The sequence below is a fragment of the Ochlerotatus camptorhynchus genome, unplaced genomic scaffold, assembly GCF_037179485.1.
Source record: "Ochlerotatus camptorhynchus isolate MF236.1 unplaced genomic scaffold, CSIRO-AGI_Acam_v1.1 ptg000231l, whole genome shotgun sequence".
Taxonomy (NCBI): Eukaryota; Metazoa; Arthropoda; class Insecta; order Diptera; family Culicidae; genus Ochlerotatus; species Ochlerotatus camptorhynchus.
This window is the reverse complement of record NW_027040721.1, coordinates 1,198,084-1,216,685: the sequence shown is the minus strand read 5'-3', so window position 1 is coordinate 1,216,685 and position 18,602 is coordinate 1,198,084. Positions and strand designations below refer to the sequence as shown.

General features: G+C 42.6%; 2 protein-coding genes across 2 annotated transcripts; both read right to left on the bottom strand.

Moving 5' to 3' along the window:
• Window positions 1–206: 206 nt before the first annotated feature.
• LOC135704133 (uncharacterized) lies at window positions 207–851 on the bottom strand. The gene has a single exon (XM_065225572.1). The coding sequence runs from the start codon at window positions 849–851 to the stop codon at window positions 207–209; it is 645 nt and encodes a 214-aa protein (XP_065081644.1).
• Window positions 852–13,874: 13,023 nt separating this feature from the next.
• Window positions 13,875–16,544, bottom strand: LOC135704132 (uncharacterized). Its single transcript, XM_065225571.1, has one exon. It carries the CDS (start codon window positions 16,542–16,544, stop codon window positions 13,875–13,877), a length of 2,670 nt encoding a protein of 889 aa, XP_065081643.1.
• Between the last annotated feature and the right edge of the window lie 2,058 nt (window positions 16,545–18,602).

The following is an 18,602-nucleotide window of genomic DNA, read 5'->3' as shown; positions in this document are numbered from 1 at the left end:
TTCTTCTCTATCTTCACTCATCCGGCTGTCAACGAACCAACGTTCTTCACTGCTGATAGAGTACGGTTTCAACAATTCCCCGACCCGTAAACCTTGTCCGGAACCAAGTTACCGGCGAGATTTACTGGACACCTTCACCTTGATCAAAGCCAGTTTGCTCACCGGTCTTCTGTACACTCCAGTCGATGTGCGCACCTTAGCCTGCCTTATGCGCCCATCTCTGCCTTGGATGACTTCCTCGACTTTACCACGAATCCAACCGTTGCGTCCGTGTCCAAGTCCCCAGGTGCTAATGGCCTGGACTCTTCCAACCACTTTGAACGAGCATTCAACGATGGTAAATACTCGATGAGCCAACGCTTCCATAGTTTATCGGCGATGATCTGCGAACGTTGATATGTGTTGCGCAATGCTTCCGCTTCATTTGTCGGTGCGATGGATGAATCCTTAAGTCCTGACGAAGTACCACGTAGAAAATGATTAGGTGTTATAGCTTCTCCTGTATCCGAGTCTTGCGGCACGTAGACAAGTGGCCTGGCATTGACTATCTCCTCCGCTTCCGAGATCACCGTGAGCAATATCTCATCGTTCAGTCGCTGTCCGTTGCTGAGTGTCGACATAATCTCCTTTACTGAGCGAACCATGCGCTCCCGTACGCCTCCCATGTGTGGCGCAGAGGGGGGGTTGAAGCTCCACCGAGTTTTTGCGTTGGTGAAGACGTTTGCGCACTCAACATCCATGCGCTGAATCTGTCCTTGTAGCTCCTTGTTTGCCGCCTTCAGATTAGTACCGTTATCGGAGAAGATAACAATCGGTGGTCCCCTCCGCATCCCGAACCGACGGATGGCCATGATGCATGATTCAGCGTTCAAACGGTACGCTACCTCCAGGTGGACTGTCCGAATATTCAGGCATGTGAACTGGACAATCCACCTTTTTTCTGTTCTTCGACCGACAGTGACATCTATGGGACCAAAATAATCGACCCCAACGTAGCTGAACGGCTTAACAAACGGTACGAGTCGTTCGGCCGGCAGTGGAAACATTCGAGGAATCTCCGGTCTGGTTTTGCGTACCTTACACCACTGACAATTCTTCATTACCTTGGCAATATATGCCCTTAGCTTCGGGATCGAAAAACGCTGTCGTATCTTGTTGAACACGGTTTCTTTGTTGCCGTGCCCAAAACGTTCATGATATGATTCGATGAGACGATAGGTGATGATGTGATCCCTTGGAAGTATGATGGGAAAACGGGTATCGAACGGTACGAATTCTGCTAATCTAGTCCGTCCATCCATACGTAGAGCTCCATACTCGTCGAGGAACGGACTTTGTTTATATAGCTGACTTGACTTCTCGATCCGCAGCCATTCTTCTGGCAGCAGTTCCTGATTCTTCTCCAAAATGGCCACTTCATCCTTGTAACCTTCTCGTTGTGCCTGCTTCCAGATTACCTGCTCAGCAATCTCATATTCCTCTTGTTTAAGCGGGGCGTCGATGGAACAAACTGGGCGTTGTACGTACGAACAGTCAACGTTTCTATCGGCATTCGTTGCAGGTTGCTATTCGGTGGTGGACGTTTATGTGCTGGCCAATCTTCTTCCGGATGTTGAAGAAACTCCGGGCAACAGTACCAAGGTCCATCAGATTCTAGAAAGGTACCGCTTTTCCATTTCGTAAGAATATCAGCAATATTCAGTTCTCCCCCTCCTTCCTTGCGTTCACGGGGTCGGTTGTCTTCGCTTTTCTTCCACTGCCAGCTCACCGCTGGGCCGTCTTGGTATCCTTGAAAGATTTTACCACATGGGAAACGGTCGAATTGTCGATTCCAAACTGTTTCGCGATCCACCTGTGGGACTGACGAGGGGGGCAACATATCTAAATCTCAAGTTTAGATGCTCAACAAATCTCACACTAGCGAATCAATCTTCGAAAAATCTTCTTTCATTTGTCGCATTTACTTGCATCGCTCATCATCTTTTTGCAGGAAATCTTCAGAATCGTCATCAATCTTCTTTCTATCTACTCAGCGTGTGTGCAGCTAGCCACAGCAAAACACAATCTTTTTTACATCGTAGATAGAGTCGTCCCCCTCGGGGACTGACCTGGATTTTCCACGACCGGTTCCATAATTTTTTGTCGAAGCACTTCTTGCTTGGATGCCATCTCAATAACCACTTGACAGATTGTGACGAGATGTTTCTTATGTAAACATTACACTCTAAACTAGTTTTACTCACAATTTTATCTATTTTTACCCATGCCATAAAAAGTTATACACAAAAGAAAGTGTTGCATTTTTTTCGAGTACAAGACCCAAACTGAAATAATGGGAACTGTGAATTTCAAATTGTGTGTGAGCTTCCAAAAGGGTTTTCAACTTGGGTCAAATTTCGAAGCATTATTTTCAAAAGTTTTGTTCCTCAGGACAGAGAATCGCCTTTTAATTTGTTTTTGCAAATCCCGCCAGATAACTTTCATGGCAGGATCGTGTGTTCTTTGATATTGCCTTCTACGGACATTTTCAGACGTAAATATCAAGAGCGGAAGATCGTCGTTTATTATAATTGAATCGAATTTAACTTCCCATTTTGGTACTGAGACAGCTCTTGCTTCACCTATAGAAGTAGCCAGAGATTCAAGAGCATGATTAATATCAACTTTGGTTTACAAAGGAATGTTTGGATCGAAGCTATATTCCATAAATGTTCGATATTGCTCCCAATCAGCTCAATGGTGATTGAAAGTAGAGCTGTTGGGATAAGAAATTATTTTTTAGGATATTTCAAAAGTTACTGGAAGGTGATCAGAACCGAAGTCAGCATGGGTAACCAATTGGCTACAAAGTAAATAGACAGTTAAGACCAAATCAATAGTTGAAGGATTTCTTGCTGAAGAAATGCATGTGGGGCTGTTTGGATATTGAATAGTGTAATAACCTGCAGAACAATAATTAAATAGTATATCAAGAACAACATGTTAGAAGGGCAAACAAGCTGTTTGTAAACAAACCTTCTTATGCACTTTGGGCCCATGCATTAATTATGGCACGCTAAATCGAGGAGAAATTCAGCCCACCCCCATCCCACCCATCGTGATGTTTTTCCTATACCTAATGCATTGCTTGTCACAAAATCTTAGAACCCCTAGAGCGTGACATAATATATGCATCAACCCTTTTCTAGCCGCCCATATGACACCAACGCAAACCATTAACATCACCATGTAGGGGAAGCTTTCCCCTTCCCGATGATGTTGTTGGTTTGCGTGGACCGGCGAGAAAAGGATCTACAACGGTGGCATTTGATATAGCCATTGGAATTGCTTTGAGCATTATTGCATCATAATCACCGATAATGAAGAGATTTAACCGTTGTGAAAATTATGTTGCTGGCCTACGCATTGAAATGGAAAATAGGCAGCTATATTTCCAAATTTTGTTTAGACAGAAACTCCAAAAGTTTCAAAAGCTTGGGTTTCAAATTAAGAAAGAATTTCATATTTAATACGTCTACAAACAATGATGGCAACGGCACATCCGGCTCCAACAGTTTCTTTGATTGTCGAGGTTGTATGCCATTCTGTGATAGAAGTTGGAGTTGACCAATGAGCTGGATTACCGAGGTGAAGCAATCGGTTAAGTTGTGTGAGAAAAACCCCTGTACGATACAAGCAATGAGTGACGTCACTACTTGCGTTTACGTTGATTTTTTGGTTTACTAATACAACAATATTTCACGATCTGCATTACCTCTCTCTGTATCACATTGGGAGTTGACGGCACCGACGAGCCAGCATCTCTTCTCACATATAGCATTTTTCAGTGGAGTGAAAGGATACGACGATGTTTGCCATGTTTCACGATTGTTTTCGTCATAAGAGTAAAGAGCTACAGAGTCGCCATTATTGCCAATAATAAAAAAAAAAACATTTGTGAGAACGCTGAGCACAGCGAGCCACTCACACATGTTTGCAAGGCATGTATTATTTCACGAAAACTTTGTGGATCACATTGATCGCACAATTTGGGGTGTTGCAGATAGAGCTGTAATTAGGGCGTAGCAGCTTTTGTAAACAATTACTTCTCTCGATGATTTATAGGAATTCAGGGCACGCCCACGCAAACCTACATAACCATCGGGTAGAGGAAGTCTTCCTCTACCCGATGGTGCTGTTGATTTGCGTTAACTAGCCTTGACTTTCTACAAATCATCGAAAGAAGTCATTGTTTACAAAAGCTGTTACGCCCTAATTCCAGCTCTATCAAGATATTAACAATATGATCCACTCATGCCTTTTCCAAATGTTGCAATGGCGACCCGCAAAATATTACTTCACGCACCATCTAGCGTTGAAAAAGGTCAGCAACAATCATTCAATTACAATCGAGGGATGCAAATATAGTACTTATTACAAAAGTAAGAGTCAAATTATTTTCATAAATTACATTGTGTATATTATTTTAAAATTTGTCTGTCATGTCACTGTTGTCATCAAATAAAATAAAATGCTGGAATACATTTATTTGAAATATTAATCAAATTTTCATATATTTTACCCCTCGTGACGATAAACAAATAAATTGGTAGCCTTTTTGGCCACAGAGGTGCTTTCATCGCTAAAAATTCGGTGCGCCAGCTAAGTGAAAGAGTGGATCATATTGTTAATATAATATATTTGATTTTTCGCAACATTTCCTGCTTTTGATTGTGGTTGAATAAATTCTCCAGATTTGTAAGAACAAAGCCTGAACTGAAGTTATTATTAAAAAAGTACAAGTATTATTAAGCATGCACTTTGAATAAAATCGCGAAGAAGTCGTTTCTTCAATAGGCGATAGGGTATCCTAGTATGAAATTTTAAATATGCACACAGGACCGAAATACCTGGGACGGGACTTGACAATCGGGTAGCGATTTCGAGCCAATTTCTGTCAAATCCGAGGCATTTTCTGATTGGTCGATTTGACAGTAGCAATCGTGGAATAAAAAGGACACACAAACACGAACCCCTCACGTACCAATATATTGACGCGAAGGGGAATTATTGACATTAATATTGATGATGTGAATATAGAAATATTGTCAATACCGATGTATTGACGTCAATATTGAATGTATTGACAATACGATTCTTGTCAATAAAAGCAATCGTGTAGGGTCCACTAGTGGGATCACATCAATCTGGCTGGCAGTGATGCCGGAATCAATTTTGACGTCAATGGCGTTGTTAATTGTTTATATTTTCGAAAGAAATATCATAATTTGGTGCACTGCGTGTTTAAAGCGATGGATATTGTTTTTTGTTTATGGTTGTTTCTATTGTGATGAGCAAAACTGAAACAAAGCTACTAAACTGTGGTAGAAACTCCATGGCATCATTGGTCAACGCCGTCAAACACCCAAGCGGGAAAGGTGACTGACAAATACGAACAATAGTCGCCTACCTCACATAACTGGTTCCAAACGACAACAAGCAACGATGGTTTGTTGATGTTTGGAACCAAATTCACATATGGAAAATCAATGAGTGTAAACAGGTTAGGACCACTGAATTTGTCGTCTCTTTCGTTATTCGGTTGTTTAAATGGAAGACGGAGTTTGACGTCACTCTCGCATAACCATTTAAAAAGCGGGAGGATGAAAGAGACGGCAAATTCACTGCGCCTTACCTATTTACACATCGTTGATGTATGATCAGTAGGCAATTTCACAGTACATCCCACCCTTGCAAACACCACGCACACCGGATAACGTTTTCATATAGTTTCCATTGGAAACGCACATGATATTTTTTCAATAATAAAATTAATGATTTTTATCTGAAATTCATATAACATTCATATGATCAAATGAATTCTATGTGATAAATCACATAATTTTCATTGAACACATAAGGTTCATGTGATTTTGTAGTGCGATTCCCAATTATGAAATCACATGAAAGTTATATGAAATTCTAATGGAATTGTGATTTATTGGAAATGTGATTTATTTTTTCAGTGCACAACTTTCCGAAGGACATTCTTCAAAAACATTACGAAGAGTGAGAAGATCGATTTTCAAATTCCGTCCCGGTGTCATCCATGCAGTCGTGTCTTGTACACAACCCCACATTTTTTTTCGGTTTGGAGCTAAGTAGGGTACATGTTCCAAACCTCTTATATGTCTATTGTCTTATATGCAGCCTTTAATAACATTTTATGTAATTGCTACATGAGCTACAAATGGTATTTCACAGGCAACATGCAAGTTTAGATATTCTTATTATTTGGATGTTATATAAGCAGGACCGAAATTTGTAAAACTCACAATTTTAACATGATAACTCTCCAGGTACGTGGATGTAATGGCGGTCTACTGTACTCAAATTGGGTCTATAAATGGATGCAACTTCGGCCTATCGGCCACTAATTGTTAACGCCTGGGTCCTTCCTGTTCGAAGTGAGAAATACATCATTTTGACGATACCTTGGTCAGATGGTCACAGCTCAACCGTTACCAGCCGAAGCGATCTACTATTTTCAAAGAGTGTACAACTTATTCTAAGTAGTGTTGGATTAACCTATCTTTTTTTCTGGAAATTTTAGTTCTAGTATTAATCATGTTACGAAGAAAAATACAATGAATATCAACACAATCTACTACACTTGGATACGATTTTACCGGTCTAGCAAACCTAATCAATCAATCGTTCCCATAAAACGATTGATATTCATTCGATTTCTGATCACACAGCATGAATCCATCGCTTCCGAAATTTTTACCCTAGTGTGGAATATAGACACCAAAAAACAACATCGAACAACTCCGGTCGGTTCCAGTTCTCTTCCACCAACACCGCCACATCATCGGACGAGCAGCAAACAATTTCGCGCTCCCAATGAAAGTTGATGTTTATATTGCTTTTCACCGATTCACCGATCCACGCGAACCACGGTGCTTTGCTTGCCATCGCCACCGACAAAATGAGTGGCCATAAAACTAAACGGATGAAAAAACCAGGACTGGCATCGCTCACTGCACCAGAAGCACCAGCATCATTGGCAAGTTTTCTAGTTGAATTGGAAAATAAACGATAGCCTGAAAGGATAAACAAAAGATTCCTGGTCCGTCCCAGCACCCCTCAGTCCATGGTCCCCCTCCCGTTGTTGCTGGTGAGTGGACTGGAGGCTAGCTGCTATGGAAGAGTTTAGCAGAGTAGTTTATCGAAACCGAACAACCACCGTCGACGGAGAAAAAAAATATGGATGAACGGGAAAAAATGGGGCTATGTGTCAGTGAGCTACAGCTTGTGTGCGAGAGGGAAAAAAAATGCCAGAAACCGGACCGAATGGAAGAGGGGGATGAGTTTTTCAAATTATTTAAAAGCTCCATTGTTTATGTTCGTTTCGCAGCCTGCATCCACTTTGCAGCTATTTTGCGACGAGATGTGAGAGGATGTGTATAGGCTGGCATCCCGTTTCAAGAAGAGGGAAGTTTTTTTTTTCTCCTTCACTGAGACTTCTTTTCAAAGTAGGTTAGTGGTGATTCCTCGCATCGTCAAGCGAATAAAACAAACACAAAGACTCGACTCGGTATTTAGTGCCTACGGGAGAATCTTGAGCTTTCAGCTCGAAAAATGTTGCATGCCACATCCGTCCATCTGCCGTTGCCTTCCAAGGAAAATTCCAAATGCATTCCAAGTCTGAAGTTAATGCGGCTGGCTTATTTAGGAAAAAAAAACAACAGCATACGTTTTATGCTGCAAAATATTTGATCAACTGTTTTTCCTTTTATTTTCCGCTCAGAGTTCAGCGTTCAGCCTTCAATGCTATTGTCTTCAGCACCTCAGTCGCCCACATCATCGTGATCCTCGAAAGCAACGGTTTCTTTTTTCCACACGGTTTCCCGTTTGTGTGGCCTCAGCCAAACGTGAAAGTTTCTCTCGCTCGGATTTTCCCACCCCGGTGAGTGCCACTGTTTTCCCATTTTCGTTCTTTATTTTTTATTTTTTTTTTGCACCGACTGGTTGTTTTGCTGTTTGTTTTGTTTGATTCCATTCTTGGAGTTTGCCGCATTTTCTAGTTCGCTTATCTTAAACAGAGAAGCGCCCGAGACCGAACCGTGCAAGCATCACATCAGCAAAATAGCATCATCATCGCACTTCTTCTGGGATGGAGCAAAATATGTTTGCTTCTCTGCTGCTGCTGCTGCGGATGCCACCTACAACTAATACTACGAACTACTGGCCATGCTGCTTCTGTTGGGTAAACTTTTCCCCGGAGATCTACTTAACCCCGTTCGTCGGGCGAGTTTTATTATATACAATTTTTTTCCCCTGCTCGCTCAAAACTCTGAATCCCTGGCAGAAGTTGTTTGCTCTGTTTGCACACTTCCCAGGAACGGGGTCGGTTTCAAGTTGCGTCCGCTCGTCGTCGTTGTCGTTTGTCGTGATAGGTACGATGGAATTGCAGTGGAAGTTGGTTTTAAATTGGATTGAGTTCCTAAAACTTTGCAGAAATGCTCGACTGTTTGGATTAGCCGTGGGAGCATATTTGACGACGAAAGAATACAAAGTTGCTGAATTGGAGCTGTGTCATGCAAATTGGAATTGAGTTTCCAATTTAATTTGCGATTTTTTTTTTTACTAGATCATCAAAGTTAATATTAGGATAACTTGTTTTTACTCATCGCACGTGTTGAAGCTTGGCAAAAAGCTTTAATTCCTCTCGGAAAACTAACTTAAGATCAAAGGACTTTGAGCGACTTTATTTTCTAATCAAATGCAAAAAAGTTGAGTGTGGTATCCAAGGCACGACCGCATTGTTGACGGAGGACTACGAGATTATGTTTATGTAAATGATTTAGAAAATTAACTCCAAAATTAAAAATTCATTATTATTATTTTTTAAGTTGGGCGGTTGTTGCATAAATTTTTACTATTTTTGAAATTGGAAAATCAGTTCTTTAATATTCTTAATTACCCAGCAATCAATTTTGTTAACATTATTCAGTTGCAATTTAGTTAGTTGTAGCTATTTATAGAAATAAAAAAAATAAAATAAAATCATATAAGTTATAATAAAAAGATGTATGAAAGAGTTATTAGACACACAGGATATTATATTACAATTGCAGAGCAATGTGAAGAAAAGCCGTAACCATACACAACCAACTAAAGAGAAGAAAATTGAAGAATATTAGTGGTATTTGCTTCTCAAATAACTACTTCCGGCGCAAATTGGCGCAAAATTCTAGGAAGGATTCTGAATCTATACTTATTTTACTGCCGAAAAGTTATAAGAACATGTGGCAGCACGCGATCTTTTAGGTGTTTTTAATAACTCAAAAACTCCTGCAAATGTCTAATTTTTGAAAAAATATTTTTATTTTAAAAGATAGCATGTTACAATGTTCAGCGAAAATATGTATTTTTGTGCGGCAAACAACTTTGCCGAATATGTTCAATATATTGAAAATCTAGGAAAAAAGTTATACTTAAAACAATTATTTTAAGGAGAATTAAATTTAACTTTATCTTGAGTAAACAAATTTATGCGTTTTATTGATAGTAAGCTTTCAAATTCTATAAGAGTAGAAACGGAAAAGGTGAACTGCTGCAAACCGTTAAAAAATGGCGGAATCATCAACTTCAGGTATGCGCATGTGATAATTTCAAGAACCGCAATGCAAAGAAGTGATTTCCTTTGTAAAATTTATATGCTAATAAAGGGCGAGCACGAAATTATTGCGACACATTCAACAGGGCATAACTTTTTTACCATTGGGTAAAAATCAACCAAATTTTGCACACTTTCTCATTGATGTGTATTGTGTACACGCTGTCAAACTCGAAGTCGTGTTTTTCGATTCAACGAAAATGAAGGTGAACCAACGCGAGTTGAGAGAACAAATTCTTTCCAAACACCTGGAATTTCCTGACCTGTCGCACGGGCAGTTGGGAAAAATGTTGAACATTCACCATTCAACCGTCTCCAGAGTGTTGAAGCGGTTCCAGGAGCGGTTGACGTTGGACCACGGCAAAGGAGCTTGAAGAAAACCGGGACCGCAGAACAAAAAGACGGAGGGAAAGGTGAAGCGGATGATTAAAGCAAATCCCAACGTCTCAAGCCGTGATTTGGCTAAAAAGATCGGCATGTCGCAGAGCTACGTCCAGAATGCAAAGAAGAGAGCTGGACTACATACATACAAGGTACAGAACTTCCCAAACCGCGATGAGCGGCAACAATCGATGGCTAAAACTCGGGCACGGAAGCTCTACGAGAAGATGTATGTATGTATGTATGTATGTATGTAAGGTAGTTACCATCCCTTCGAAGATCTTGTCTTGTATGCAGCTCCACTTAATAGCAAGATCAATTTGAGCTACCGATCTGAATTCACAATATCGCTGTATGAAGGGCCAAAAACGGTGGGGTGGACCCATAAGCAGAGGCACTTACGCGAAATCCACGGGAATTTAAGAATCTCCTTCCAACGATACGATCCAACAAATCCAATAACGCAATTCGCAATACTTATTAAGCTTCCTACAGGATGGTTTGTTAAGAAGGGCGCGTCAATCTCCATGAAACTGTTGGAGTAGAATTCACACCATCACAATCGAATCGGTAGGATAAAGAAAATGATAGTGTTTATTCCCTCCTAGACTCCGGTTGTCATACCACTCCAATCGTCCAGTTTCAGGTCAAATGATACCCTGATGCTCCCTCCCAACCCAGTATTTATTTATATATATAGTAAACATATGTTATGGAGAAATGAAATATATCAGAACATTAAAATACGTTATAATGAAAATACATTTATATGGATAAAAAAAAACTGGTATTCCGCATTGAAAATAATAATTATTTTACATACAATATGATGCAGCTCTATGTCTCCTCAGCTTCCAATAGGGAAGATGTAACCCTGAAATTTCCAGGTTATATTATGCAAATAAATATTTTTAGCTAGAATGATACTTGATATGTTTGTGTTGTGTTATGTTGTGGGAGAGCTTGGGATTAAACCCATGATATTCTGCTCATTAAGCAAAACCTATCCCTCTAAGGTTATCGAGCATCTCAAAACCAAAACACTCCACGGCAAAACATGATTAAGCCACAGCCAAACAGACGTAACTCTTTGAAAAAGTTTTTCTTGAAAACATAGTATCTCCAAACATAGAACCTCAGTAACGACATCTCTCGGGCTTCTCGCGGAAAACATGCTTGCTCGCTAACTCGCAAACAATATTGCATTAAAGTTCTATAGTGATCCGATGCCAGCGCTGCGGCGAGTAGTTCGCGGAACTGATAATAATCAAATCAACCGTTAAATGCGTGAACGAAGATACCTAATGAAGAGTTACGTCTGTTTGTCTGTGATTAAGCCCTCACCTGGTATGTAATGAAAAACATAAATTCGCGATAATTCATATATTTTCAGCATATGATGCAATATCACAACTGTTGATAAAAGGAACGGATCCCATCTTATTTAAGACCTGGATGACCTGAAATGTGTGAAACCGGGTTAATACTTATTTAAATGTAATGTAATATTGAAAATGCGTTATAATGCCATGTAACAAGATACAATAAACACAATATTTTTACAAAACAGATAATGAACGATTCAGATTTCTTTTCAAGCTGGCACTATGCTTCCCTGGAGCCGCTCATAATAGCTAACATTAAGAATTAAGTATAATAAAATGTACTTTACAATAATATTAAATGATGTAAAGTCAATAATGAAAGATATGTAGTACTATAAACACTATACATATACGATAACCAATAGCTAGCTTAGCTTAGCTTAGATTGGTTGCTACTCCGTGATTGATCAGAATCAGTGAAATTGTACAATGAATCAACTGAATGGGGCTGGGAGTGACCGTCCATTCTCATTGTACAAATTTCAGTGACTCTAAATGTTGTAGATCAATAACGGCGCCGGCCACGTCCTTGCAATCAGGTGGGAGTAGGGAAGGAATATTAGAGTGACCTTTGTTGTTTGTGGGCAGTGTATACCTCTGCACTCCAACAAAAAACACGGAAAATGAGATTTTGTTAGTAAGTTGGGTTTGTTGGATCAGGATTCACCTTGATAAGTGATGCGACCATGGTTTTAAATGTATCAGTGTTATCATGCATTATACTTGGATTTGCCCGAAGCCAAAACCAAATGGTGTATCATTGGGCCTTATTTCGGGTGTCACTACACGGTGATAAGCAAGTGATACTCAGAATAAGAGCCGTGATTACCGTACAAATCAAATGGGAATCACTTCACCGTGACGACAAGTGACAACTTTTCACCGTGATGTGACACCCGTAATAAGCCCCATTATAATATAAATCTGAAGACGTTCCATCATCGAAATGCTGAAAATAAACTTAGAGCATGAGCATGAGCAAAATTGATCGCCCGCGACTGCCAACACCAAAGAGCTGAAAACCAATTCAAACAAATCAAATCAACAGACAAAACCAGGGTGAAAGCTGTAAGAGTGAATCATTACAGTATAAATCTAGTGATGTTCCGTCATCAAAGAGCTGGAAGAAAACTCAAATAATTTAAATCAATAGATCCAGTCTGAATGAAAGCTGCAAAAAGAGAATAATTATACAGCAATGACCCCATTTTGCCAGCTAGCAAAGTATGTGTATCTTAAACATTCATCTTGAAGGAGGAAGGTATGAAATTACAATTATGTGGAATTATTGAAAAATAACAGTCTGATGCGCGGAGAGGTTGACAGAATCGGGTCATAACTGTAATGTGAATATTAGAAAGATTTATCATCATCAAACTATTCTTGAATTGACCTGGAAGAATGCTTGTGAATAATTGTTATACAGATAAATTAAATTGATAAACTAAATGGTTCAAACAACAACTCCAGCCTGTAAAAAAGCTGAAAATAGGGAATCTTTACAATGTGGATCTCCCACGGTCTTCTACTCAGTAAGCAAAAGCGGCAGCCACCAGACTAGTCGAGCTGCTCAATTTAAATATTGAAACCTTATTTTGCGAAGTTCTTAAGAATACCGATTGAAACACAATGTAAACAAATAAAAGTTAAGAGTCTCATCCGAATCAAATGATTCCAAACGAATTCATAGAAATTAAGTTTAAATAGACAAAAGTAGGAGAAAGGAACAATCTCACCAAATCAGTCCAACTGAATCCCTTGCAAGCAGCTATGTCACGCTTGGTGTAGTAGCTTCGATCATAGACCCGCCCTACGGGGATCAATCCTCTGGTCGAATGTAGTCGATTGCTCCATGACGCGAACACGAAGCGACCGCTCACAAAATCATACAACGCGTAAACAAACTGAAATCAAAAACTATCACTCGCGACGCCACAAATTTCTGTACCGGGAGCACAAGCGAAGAAAAAACAAACAACGCAGATAGCGACATCTCTTCTGATGCCTGCATGTTGGTTTTCCAACGAAGAGAAAGTAGACTCCGAACGTTTAACGATTTATTGAGGATACGTTAAAATTTCGTTTTGTAATTCTCCGTCGTTGTAACCCGGTAACGAAACTGTTTTATAAGAAACTGGCCAACTCCTGAACCGAGTCCGTATTAGAAACAACGAAATTAGGTTTCAATTTAGAGGCTCGATCGTTTACCCAATCAACTTAACCTACAACTTTGCAACTACAAATAGCAACTTAGATTTAAGCACAGATAATATAGATAACAATTTCATTAATTTTAAACTAAATCCAAAGAATAATTTTAGGTAATCGCGACATCGTGTCACATGGTTTCACTTGTTCTTAAATGACAATTATTTTCCCGTACCGTCCCTATCGGCATTCAACAACTGTCAGCCGAGCCAAGGCAAGTAAAGGTTGGAGTTTCTTTAGCTGGTGAGAAGGTGCGTTGCTACACGAGGGGTGTCGCAACAGTCCCCCCCAGTGGTTGGACCCTGGTCCCGATCACTCTTGTCTGCACCGACGTCCAGCACTGCCAGGCGAACTGCCGGGCGCTCGTACATACCTGAAGCCGTCCGTACCGTCGCCGATCGTACTTGACCATCCTTGGATACCTTCGTGTTGACTACCCTGCCTTTGGGCCAGCAATTTCTCGGGAAACTTGGGTCCACGATAATCACGATGTCTCCTATCTGGATCTGTCGACCGGCCGAAAGCCATTTAGTTCTTCTAGTAATTTCAGGGAGGTACTCCGCCAACCACTTCTTCCAAAACATATTGGCTAGGACTTGTGATGATTTCCAAGCACTTCGGAGAGCTAAGCCGCTATCATCGTGAAGTACTAGGGGTTTCGAGCCATCTGTAGAGCCCAGCAGAAAGCTATTCGGGGTAAGAGCCGGGGCAGCCTCGCTGTCAACTGGTACATAGGTCAGAGGGCGCGAGTTGATGATGTTCTCAATCATCACAAGAGAGTTCCTGAGTACTTCGTCTGTTGGCAGCCGTTGAGTTGGAAGTATGCTGGTCAAAATCTTCTTTACTGATTGTATCAGTCTCTCCCAGCTTCCTCTCATATGAGGAGAAGCAGGTGGGTTAAACGACCATTTGAGGTTCTCGGTCGTAAACTCTTTCATCAGCCGCTCTTGATCTACCTGAGCTAAAGCTTCCTTCAGCTCTTTACTCGCACCGACCAGGTTGGTTCCTCGATCACTAACAATCTCGATTGGAGATCCCCGTCGCGCTATGATGTTTTGCAGGCACATTATACAGGAGTCCGTCGTCAACGAATGAGCCAGCTCGATATGCACAGCTCGAGTGGTCAGACACGTAGCTAGCACGCCCCAGCGCTTCTCAACACGGCGACCGATTACTACCTGCATCGGGCCGAAATAGTCAATGCCCACGTAAGAGAAAGGCCTAACAAATGCCGCGAGTCGAGTTTTCGGTAAATCGGCCATTGAAGGAGGCTGTGGTTTAGCAGTCATGATTTTACATTTCTGGCAATTTCGACGAGTTTTGTTGAGAACTACCCGCAAACGAGGAATGTAATATCTTCGCCGTATTTCGTTCAGCACGGTCTGGTGGCATTGGTGATGGAATTCCTCATGAACTTTTTGAACGACCAGTGATGTGATGTAGTGCTCTCGAGGAAGGATGACAGGATGCTTCGTAGACTCATCAATTAAATCGCAAGCGCTAATGCGACCACGCATACGCATCACCCCAGCACTATCGAGATATGGTTCCACTTTATACAGAGAGTTATCTTTAGGTAGAATCCGCGTACCAAGAGCCGGTCCAGGTTTCGCAAGCAGCTTTCGTTCCTCACTGTAGATGTCCTCTTGAGCTCGGCGATAGATATAACTGGCAGCGTCGTTCAATTCATCAGCACTCAATGGACCAGTATCAGGTTGTTCGGCAGCTATCTTTTTCCGGAGATTCCTGGGAAACCGCATTACGAACGCCACAGCATGAAGCAAACGTTTCCAACATGAAAAGTCTGTTGGAGTAAGAACCCAATCATCAACGTCACGGTGGTGTAGCAAGTTTTGACGGTTTTGACGGAGCTCCTCTTTGGTGGATTCTAAAGCTGGGAGCTTCGGCCAGTTTTCTTCCGGTTGCAGCAAAAATTCAGGGCCGTTGAACCACCGACTATCATAATCAAGGCTTGGTGCACGCTTCCACTTCGTGGCTTCGTCGGCAACGTTCAATTTCGTAGGCACCCATCGCCATTCAGCAACATCCGTGGTCTCCAACAGCTCACTTACACGGAAAGCGACGAACTGGCTATATCGTCGATGGTCGGAATTCAGCCAGCATAAGACGTCACGAGCGTCTGTCCAGAAGAATCGCTTGGTGATGTTGTACGAGTGGCCTTGTTCTACGGCTTTTGCCAATCGGGCGCCGATGACCCCTGCCTGCAGTTCTAAGCGGGGTATGGATACAAACTTGAGCGGTGCGACACGACTTTTGGCTCCGATCAATGAGCATTCGATTTGATCATCCTCTTCAAACCGGAAATAACACACAGCAGCGTAACCGTTCTCGCTTGCGTCCACGAATATGTGGAGTTGAACGGAGGAATGTACCGACGTCTTCTGGCGGTAGCAGCGAGGAATCCGCAAATTTTCAAGCTTCGGTAGAAACTGCAACCAGATCTTCCACTTCTCCCATTCACGTTCCGCAATGCACTCGTCCCAGCTTACTCCAGACCGCCAAACTTCTTGCAAGAGCATCTTCAAAAACATCATATAGTTTGCGATGAGCCCAAGTGGGTCGTAGACGCTCATCATCGTTCGCAGTAGCTCCCGCTTAGTTGGGCGTCTCGTTCCAGAGAGAATGTCCATGTTACGTTCCAGGAACAGCTTGTATGAGAAGACATCCGAGTTCGTCGACCACCACATGCCAAGACCCTTCTCGTTGGCGACGTCTACCGCCGTGTCTAAGTTCTTTTCAGCAACTTCTACTGCACCAAGGGCCGTGAGAACGTCACGCGAATTAGAAACCCAGTTAGTCATTTCAAACCCAGCGCGAGAGTGGATCTCTCTAACTTCCTTCGCTAGCTCGATTGCTTCCTCCACGTTCTGGACGCTCGTGTACATGTCGTCAACGTAATGCTATTTTACGATTGCATCCACCGCAGTCGGAAACTGACGCCGGAAGCGCTCCGCGTTTTCGTTTTTAACGAATTGGGCTAGGCTGGGTGAGCACGTCGCCCCGAAGGACATAACCATCAAGACGTATACGTCGGGGTTGTTTTGATCCTTACCGCTGCTCCACAGGAATCGATGACATTGCGTCAGTTCTTCGGGTGTCAACTTTCGTGCGTATCCTTTGCGCAAATAATCCTCCATTTTTGCTCTAAGTGCTGCGCCAAGCTGGGGTTCTCTGGCCATCCTGCGTTCTAAACACTGCCATCTTTTAATCGCCATCGTCTTGTTGTCGGGTAGCCTTACGTCGTCATATTTCCAGAGAAGCCCTGTTTGGTAGCGCCCATTCCGTGGAGTGGTAATGGAACGCATCATGGACCAGGCGCGCTCATCCTCACTGGAAACGATCAGTTTGTCCGGCTTTGTAATTCTAATGCTATCAAGAGCGAAGAAACTTTTCACAGCTCTATGTAGATCGTCATCAGCCTGACCGGAGTTCGGGCAGATGTGGTAACTATGGTGGGTGGTATAGCCTTCTTGGTGTTGATCGCCAGCATGTACGCCATATACCATCCACCCTAAGCGAGTTTTCGATGCGACAGGCTCGAACTCTTTTCCTTCACGGCTGTCAAGAACGTGACCTACACGCCAGTTGTTAATTCCAATCAGGATCCTTGGGCGCACGTTGGTGTAGGAATCGACCGGTAAGCCCTTGAGATATGTGTATGTGTCAGCTAACTTGTCGAACGCCAAAGTTTGAGGAGGAAGCTTGAGTTGCTTGACGGTGTGTACCTCCGGAAGTTGATAACGTGTCCCTTGATTGCGAGAACCGGAAATTAGCAAGGACACCTTTTGCGACGAATCCTCGTAGCGGCACATATCTGCTGTCCATTGTAAGCATAGTGGGTGATCGACGCCGTCGAGCTGCAATTCGGTCGCCAAATCTTCCTCAAGCAACGTCAACGACGAACCGTCGTCTAAAAAGGCATAGGTTTCGATTTTAGTCCCACGTCCGTACAGTACAACGGGTACGTATCGGAACAGGACTGCCTTGACGTCGCTACGATGGGTATTGCAGATGGTTTGCGTAGTTGTTACAGCCGATGACGTACCTGGCTTTGGTGTAGCAGGCATTGGCTCAGAATCTCGCTGTTGTGACGTTTGCGGTTTTTGCGGCGAATTATTGTGTAGCAGCTGATTGTGCTTGCTTGTACACCCGTTGATTCTGCATTCATTCGTTGACCTGCAGAACCCTCGATGTTTCTTGAGGCAACGCCGGCATAGTTTGCGTTCTCTGACAGTCGTCCATCGCGTAGAGTGATCATAACTCAGGAACTTCTTGCAGTGCTCGGCCGAAGCACACTTCCCATCGCAGACGAAACATCCTTCACGTTTATCGTCGCCAATCGGCTTTCGCTCCGGATACGATGACGTTTCGTGGTGTGCGTTCAGAAAACTGTCATCCTTTCGACCACGCCTTGGCTTTGATTCAGCAGTTGCGATCGGTGGGGGAATCGTTACGAGGCTAGCCGCCTCTGCCAGACTGTTGAGCCAGGCACTGAAGTCACCAAGCGAAACTTGGTTCATTGCCTGACGATGCATGGCCCAATTCAATTTGATCATTGGGGGCAAACGATCCACAAGCTCCTGTAGCAGAGATATGTTGTACAGGTACCCTTCCAGATTGCACGCTTGGACAGTAGCGACCATATTCCGAACGGCCACTGCGAAGTCTACCAGTGAACCCATCCTGTCGACCCTCGGCGCTGGCAACGCATGGATCTTGCGGATTATTGAATGCACGATTATCTCCGGGCGACCGAAAAGCATCCTTAGTGTAGAGATGACGTTGTCCACATTGGTTGCGTGCAACAGCTGACTTCGAACAGCCTCTTTTGCTTTCCCCTGGAGGCATCTTTGTAGTCGAATCGTATTTTCTTCCTGACTATAGCCGCACATCCGTGTTGTGCTCTCAAACGTGGCCACGAAAAGAGGCCATTCTTCAGGGTC